The 7,757-nt window shown below is 47.8% G+C and overlaps 1 protein-coding gene across 1 annotated transcript; it reads right to left on the bottom strand.

The window, feature by feature from the left end:
- Positions 1 to 1,888: 1,888 nt before the first annotated feature.
- Positions 1,889 to 3,411, bottom strand: LOC123452055 (GDSL esterase/lipase At5g45910-like). The gene is made up of 5 exons (XM_045128629.1): positions 3,171 to 3,411; positions 2,850 to 3,062; positions 2,611 to 2,759; positions 2,207 to 2,483; positions 1,889 to 2,118 (listed from the first exon to the last, which is right to left on the bottom strand). The coding sequence occupies exons 1-5, from the start codon at positions 3,409 to 3,411 to the stop codon at positions 1,889 to 1,891; spliced, it is 1,110 nt and encodes a 369-aa protein (XP_044984564.1).
- Between the last annotated feature and the right edge of the window lie 4,346 nt (positions 3,412 to 7,757).

Raw genomic sequence — 7,757 nt, 5'->3', positions numbered from 1 at the left:
CCAGTAGTTGAAGTTTATCTTTCAGAAGAACGCCCGAATCGAGAGGTATGAGACCTCCGATAAATTCTATGCTTGCAAGATGGAGGAGAATTCGTCTGTCAGTGAACATGTGCTCAAAATGTCTGGGTACTCAAACCGTCTAGCTGAGCTAGGGATTGAAATCCCGCAAGAGGATATCACTGACAGAATTCTTCAATCACTTCCACCTAGCTACAAGAGCTTTGTGTTGAAGTATAACATGCAAGGGATGAACAAGTCACCCAGCGAGTTATTCGCGATGCTGAAAGTCGCAGAGTCAGGACTCCGGAAAGAGCATCAAGTGTTGATGGTCAATAAGACCACTGGTAGAGAAACGACAAAGGCAAGAAGGGTAACTCCAAGAAGAGCGGCAAAACTGTTGCCAATCCGACAAAGAAACCCAAGGATGGACCTAAGCCGGAAACTGAATGCTATTATTGCAAGGGGATGGGTCACTGCAAGCGCAACTGCCCCAAGTATTTGGCTGATAAGAAGGCGGCCAACGCCAAACTAGGTATATGTGATATACTTCCCCGTCTCTCTTGCTGGATCAAGAAGGCGGAGATCGTCATCGAGCTGTACGTGTGCTGAACACGGATGTGCCGCCCGTTCGGCGCTAGATCGGAACGGATCGTGGGTCGACGGTGATTTGAATCACGAAGTTGTACCACTACATCGACCACATTTCTTAACGCTTCCCGCTTAGCGATCTACAAGGGTATGTGGATCTGATCTCCCTCTCGTAGATGAACATCACCATGATAGGACTTCATGTGCGTAGATTTCTTTTTACTTCCCATGCAACGTTCCCCAACAATAACATCACTTCAAACAACTTCGTAATATTTTTTATACCATTGCGTCACTAATCCATATTTTTTATGCATTATTCTAAAGCAAAACTGGTTTGCTAACTATATTATTATTATTAACAGGTACTCCCATGAGAGACCGTGCCTAAATGGATGTTTACCACCGGTGATTTGGAAATGGTTAGCTTACGGCCAGCCCCAATTAATTACCGTGGTAAATACAGGATATCTCAAAGTGAAGACACTCTGAAAATCAAAGGATGGAGAACTACAATACAGCATCAGTGATACCATTTGGAGAGGAATCCTTACGCATCCCACAAGTTGGAGATAGGTTGATGTGTATTCTTCAATACAGAGATGTCGGAGTTCGCCTTTATTTTGCTTTTTTTTATCTAGGAGAGAGTACAAGTTAGTGTTTCAATCTTGTGATAACTGCTTGGTCATTTGCTACTATGATAACAACCAGAATGATGAGTAGTTCATCTTTTTTATGTTATTTTATCAAGTATGTACAATGATGAGGAGTAATATACGATGTCGTCTAATGCTATATGTACGTACTAGCTAGTGTCTAGTTGACACCGACCAAAAACACAAATAAGCAAAAGAAACCAAAGATGATGGACACAAAAAGAAAAGGGGAAAACATAATATAAAACCCTAATAAAACCATCCAAAACCCCTACACCCCCCTTTCAAAAAGAAAAAACAAACAGCGTCCGCGAGCTGCTGACGGCGTGGCTGCCTTTTGAATTTTTTCTGCACTGAAATTCAAAACCATGCGTGAAGCTCAGTTAGGCCCAGTTTGTAAGTCACCTGGGACTAAAGGTTTGGGGCTTTAGTCCAGATGATTTTGTTCCGATTAGAGAACCAGGACTAAAGCCCTTTAAAATCGGGACTAATGGTCCTTTTCCTACTAGTGCTATAAGAACAACTCGTCTCAAACCAGTTGTCTTGATGCTAACATTTTATTGATTCATTCTAAAACATGATATTAACATATTCGTGGAACTCCTTACGCCGCCTGTAATAATGGTCTTACTGCGGGCTCCTCTCTAATAGTTAAGAGCATTCAGTATGGGCGGATCGGAGTAAGGGCCGGAGAGCCACCCTTTGGCGATGTAGCGGTACGTGGCCTCCGTGAAGTGAGTCCCGTCCCAGCTCACGAACGCCGAGGGATCCTTGCAGGCGGCCACCCCCGGCATGCTGCATACGGCGGTGACGTTCCAGTTGTACTTCCCGCCGCCTCCGCAGCAAGCCCGTAGAACGTCGCCGCCGGCCACTCCTGCAGTGCAGATTGGTCGCAAAATTTCAGAAAACTCATGCACATGCACATGCAACCCATGCACGCAGAAAAGTGTGGGAGTACGTACCGAACCGGCCGGGGTTTTGGAGGATCTCGATGATCGGGTCGTAGAAGTCGGCTTTGATGACCTTGGCATGCGCGTACTTGCCCCTCAGACCGCCGATCGCATCACGGAGCTCGGTGTTGTGGTACTTGGCCACGCGGTTCACGTCGCTTAGGCAGCCGATCTGGTCGAACTCCGTCGCCTTGTTGAGCCTCACGCGGGTCGCCAGCAGGGACGGCGAGCACCCGATCGGCGGAATCCCCGGCAGGACCACGTAAGTTGCGCCTCCTTTGATGAGCACCTGTGCACCAAGGTAATCACACCAGTTTAGCGTCCTAATAACGTTATTATTACAGTGCAAAAAGGATGTGCTGCGTAAACAAAACAAAAATGTGAAATGACTGCACAACGTATCTATATATATATACCTCCGCGGCATTGGCAATATTTTGCACAACTTGAGGTACATAAGACCTCACTTCGCTTTCAGCCTTGCCCGCGCCCCATGCTAGGTTGTAGTCGTTCACTCCGAATTCCCCGACGAAGAACAGGGTTTTATTGAAGCATTCACTTGGTCCTGTACGTACGTATCAAGCAGTTTCTCAGTATGTATCTAACGGCAAAGGATTAGCACTGAGACGGCGAGACACGGGAGCGTGTCGCAGACCTGCCGTCTTGCAAAACGATGGCTTGAGTTTCTCGAACCAGTCCAGCTGCACGTTCAGAGAGTTGTTTAGAAGCTTGAAATTAACCAATTTGTTCCTTTCGAAGAAGTCAGCGTTGATCGACGTCGCGCCGCCGACAGCGAAGTTGACGCCCTTGGAGACGTCGGAGTTATTCTGCAGCGAGGGTCGAAGAAGAGGGAGACCAAACTTCTCGGCTGGTACCAAACCAAATATAACAATGTACATGAGATATTCAAATTCCATTTAATCAAATTTTGAGCAAAGTGTTAGCTTGACTCAGCTAATCGGATGGTTCAACATACCGATGAAATCGATGGTGACTCTCCCGTCGCTGAAGCGGCCACTGGGGTGGCCAAAGAAGGTCATGCCGTAAGGAGGCTTGTTATTGAACACAGGCACGTCCGGAGTAGCCATGATCACTAGGTTGCCGGTGTCGGTGTTGGAGTCGCCGAGGGCAAACAAGGAGGTGAAGTTAGGCCTGTCAGCGCTCACGCCGTGGAGACAGAAGAGGACGAGAAGGGAGAATACGAGCGTAAGCTCCATGGCTGCAAAAACGTGGATTGCTGAATAAAATCAGAGGCGACCGAGCGCTAGTTATAGTAGACGCTGCCCTGCTGATATGGAGTTACTATACGTTTTTTAGGAAACAGTCAATGGAGTTACTATGTTTTCCTTTGGGGAGACCAATGGAGTTACCATGTTAATTAAGCTAGGAGCTCCTAAACTGATACGGGCCGATCCGGTAGCTAACAATAGAGCACCACTCTTTATAGGAGGTACTAACTGAATAAGATTTGAGCAGAGATTTTGCAATTCTATACAATTGCTGGCACAAATGTTTTGTATGCAATCGCCGTGATTACATGACAAATATGGACTTTAGCTGCCAAATAGAGCAGCACTTGCTTAATAAAACAAAAAATATTATTTACCAAAGAAGACATGATTTCATTTGGTAAACCAATAAGACGTGTGCGGTGTTCAACGAAAACCAGTGAAAGTGTTAGAATAATCGGAGGGTTTTCATTGATCTACCGAGGACCAAGCAATCACACGAGCACGACACTGAGATTTATTAACGAGGTTTACCGATATGGTTACATCCCCAGGGTATGAGTACGACGCTCCTCTCCGTGACACCATCACAATACCGCACCCTCGCCGTCCCCGGCAAAGGCCGCCGGCTCCCCCGCGTACGTGTGCTATTATGTTGGCATAGGTTACATCGTGTGTCTAGCCCCGCTATATATGAGACGCCTAGGATACAAGCTAGTGTCCTACTTGGACACGACTCCATATCCTGTCTAAACACAATACAACTACAAGTCTAATTATAACCTACCTTGTACACAATATTCGACACAACTCTAACAAACTCCACCTTGGCGAATATTCTCCACCACCTTGAGTTCATCCATGCGTCAAACTTCCACGTACACGGACTTGAGATACGCCATGAGCATCGCTGCTACTCCCACACTCCATGTGATTCCACCTGCAACTGTAGTCCCTTCTCCTCTTATTCATAGTCATTCATCGAGCAAAGTTAAGTTCCTTATTACTCTATTTTGTGCTTCCAACTTTCAGAGTATCCGTTCAATGCCATCACACACTAATCACTAACCTGCGTGAAAGTAAACAACTCACATATTGGACGCGACATATAAGAGTAACCTGAACTCAATAGCATCGCTCTTTCTTGACCGTCCGTCTGAAACTTGAAGGAATTTCACCGTCGCCTTGTGTCAGCCTGAGTCAAATTCGTAGTTGTCTCACCCTTTTTCCGGATAGTCTCTGACATGTCCCACAACTATAGCACGCTGCCTCCTTCTGTACTTGTCATTCGCACTTTGCCATGTGCACTGAACACCACAAATATACGGCCATGTACTCCCTTCTCTCTTTGACAATTTCAGACTTTCCGTCACTTTCTCAGATTCTCCATGGTCAACTCCTGTCCATCAACTAGCACCGATAGACCCCGTCACCAACTTGAATCTGATACTCACCAACACTGCTTAAGCACCCTTTGCACAGTTTGTGTGACCACATGTCTGACCATCAGTGCCTTGGTCTGTCGTTGTGTCCCGTGCTTACCGCACGCCTCGCCGCTATCAGCGCGTCGAGCCTCTACTGTCCTGGTCGAGTCTCTAGGGCCGCGGACCCACACCACGCAACCCCCACTACAGAGAACCACCGATCATCACCGACCGATGCCGAGTATCACGTCTCCATCATACCAATGGTACCCAGTCTGATCCACGTGTCTCTCGCTATCCCGCTGAAATAGGCTTCGACTCTCTGCTAACTTACGTCGTAGCCCCTCCATCAGCACAGAGTGAAGTCTTCCGCTAGACTCCAAGTCCACCTTCAACATGACTCCATGTAGCTGGTCGTGCTACCCCGTGCCCTGTCGACTTCAAGCTCTCATGTGTGCACTGCCTTGAATCAACCTTGCGTCATAGTTTGTCGAAGCCGCACAAGCCCTCAGACCTGCACCACGTGTTTCCACGCCCCAGAAGTTGGCCACCATCAGCATCACGCTCCTATGTCATCGTCGCTGAAATCACCTCCATCTTCTGCTTTGACCGACATCCTCGTCGGTCCGTCAGACTGTCCAGTCTCACCCAGCCGAAAATATCCGACTGCAACCATGCTCCACCCTGCATCGTGTCCGCCCCGCACATCTCCGTGCATTGCTCGATGCCCTGTGTATGCATGATCCTGCCACGACGCGCTCCATACTCCTCCGATCCTTCTAAGCACGTCGTCAACCTGACAATCTCCTGGTAGAACTCCGTGCGCAATTTTGCAACACATCCAAAAGAAAACTGGATTTATTAGTCCCCATGGTACACCAAACATATCTTGATGACTTTCAACACTCCTTTTTCTTTAATAATGTTGCATCCCAGACCACGTCTATACCATGTGCAGGTTCTCCTTTTTTCACAAACAAATCACGTGCCCTTTGCCTTCTATTTCGACAGCAATTCATGCCTCGACTCGCTTGCGTACTGCAGCTTCCAGCGCTTCGGCCGCAACTAGCATTGGGCCATCTCGCCAGGACCACTCCTGCCACCTCGCAGGCGCACCAGCCCTGGATCCTGCGCACACCACCTGGGTCGCCTCTGGATTTGGGATTGCACGCCTTGCCCTATTCCTGTCGTAGGACCTATGCCCTAGCGCAAGCTTAGTGGCGTGTGCCGTCCTGCAGCCAATCCGCGTGCGCCGCCACCTTCTATCGACATGATCGATCTAGTGGACTCCAGTTGCAGCACATCATCCCGATTCCGTCAAGAACTTGCGTGACTTCGTCGCCGCTGCTTCCGATCGCTTCATCTCGCAAGTTTTGCCTTAAGCCAACAAGTTTTGCCTTAAGAAGGCTAGCACAAACATAACATGGATCGAAAAGGCAAGGCATCCTGCCTGGGAGCCTCCTAACTACTCCTCGTCGTCAGCGGCCTCCACGTAGTAGTAGGCTCCATCGGGGTAGTCGTCGGCGGGATCGGCCATCTACTGGGCTCCGTCATCTGGTCGCGACAATCGTATCAAGAGGAAAAGGGGGAGCAAAGCAATGGTGAGTACTGATGACCCACAAGTATAGGGGATCTATCGTAGTCCTTTCGATAAGTAAGAGTGTCGAACCCAACGAGGAGCAGAAGGATCTGACAAGTGCTTTTCAGCAAGGTAATATCTGCAAGCACTGAAATTATCGGTAACAAGTAGTTGTGTGGTGAGGTGATTCGTAGCAAGCAACAAGTAGCAAAAGTAGCAACGGTGCAGCAAAGTGGTCCAATCCCTTTTGTAGCAAGGGACAAGCCTGGACAAAGTCTTATAGGAGGAAAAACGCTCCCGAGGACACACGGGAATTTCTGTCAAGCTAGTTTTCATCATGTTCATATGATTCACGTTCGTTACTTTGATAGTTTAATATGTGGGTGGACCGGCGCTTGGGTACTAACCTTACTTGGACAAGCATCCCACTTATGATTAACCCCTCTCGCAAGCATTCGCAACTACGAAAGGAGAATTAAGACAAAGTCTAACCATAGCATTAAACTAGTGGATCCAAATCAGCCCCTTACGAAGCAACGCATAAACTAGGGTTTAAGCTTCTGTCACTCTAGCAACCCATCATCTACTTAGTACTTCCCAATGCCTTACTCTAGGCCCAAATAATGGTGAAGTGTTATGTAGTTGACGTTCACATAAGACCACTAGAGGAAAAACAACATACAACACATCAAAATACCGAACGAATACCAAATTCACATGAGTAGTATTAGCATGACTTATCCCATGTCCTTGGGAAGAAAAGTAACTACTCACAAAGCATAATCATATTCATGACCAGAGAGGTAATGAGTAGCATCAAGGATCTGAACATAAACTCTTCCACCAAGTAATCCAACTAGCATCAACTACAAAGAGTAATTAACACTACTAGCAACCTTACAATTACCAATCGGAGTCGCGAGACGGAGATTGGTTACAATTGATGAACTAGGGTTTGGAGATGAGATGGTGCTGATGAAGATGTTGATGGTGATGAGTCCCCTCCGATGAGAGGAGTGTTGGTGATGACGATGGCGATGATTTCCCCCTCCGGGAGGGAAGTTTCCCCGGCAGGATCGTCCTGCCGGAGATCTAGATTGGTTCTGCTCAAGTTCCGCCTCATGGCGGCAGCGAATCCTCGAAAAAGCCTCCTCCTTATTTATTTTTCCGGACGAAACCCTTCATATAGCAAAAGAGGGGGGCCAGAGGGCCAGCTAGGTGCCCACAAGCCCCCTAGGCGCGGCCAGGGGGTGGCCGCGCCTAGCAGGCTTGTGGCCACCTGCTGGCACTTCTTCGGCCCAGTATTTTTTATAAATCCTGAAAAAAATCCT

Source organism: Hordeum vulgare, chromosome 5H, assembly GCF_904849725.1.
Source record: "Hordeum vulgare subsp. vulgare chromosome 5H, MorexV3_pseudomolecules_assembly, whole genome shotgun sequence".
Lineage (NCBI taxonomy): Eukaryota > Viridiplantae > Streptophyta > Magnoliopsida > Poales > Poaceae > Hordeum > Hordeum vulgare.
The sequence above is the reverse complement of the archived record's forward strand: the minus strand, read 5'-3'. Positions and strand labels throughout refer to the sequence as shown.

Coding starts and splice junctions, on each gene's coding strand:
- LOC123452055 (XM_045128629.1), bottom strand. CDS start 3,411: ATGGAGCTTACGCTCGTATTCTCCCTTCTCGTCCTCTTCTGTCTCCAC. Junction 3,063..3,170: donor AGTCACCATCGATTTCATCG/GTATGTTGAACC, acceptor GTTTGGTACCAG/CCGAGAAGTTTGGTCTCCCT. Junction 2,760..2,849: donor ATCGTTTTGCAAGACGGCAG/GTCTGCGACACG, acceptor ACGTACGTACAG/GACCAAGTGAATGCTTCAAT.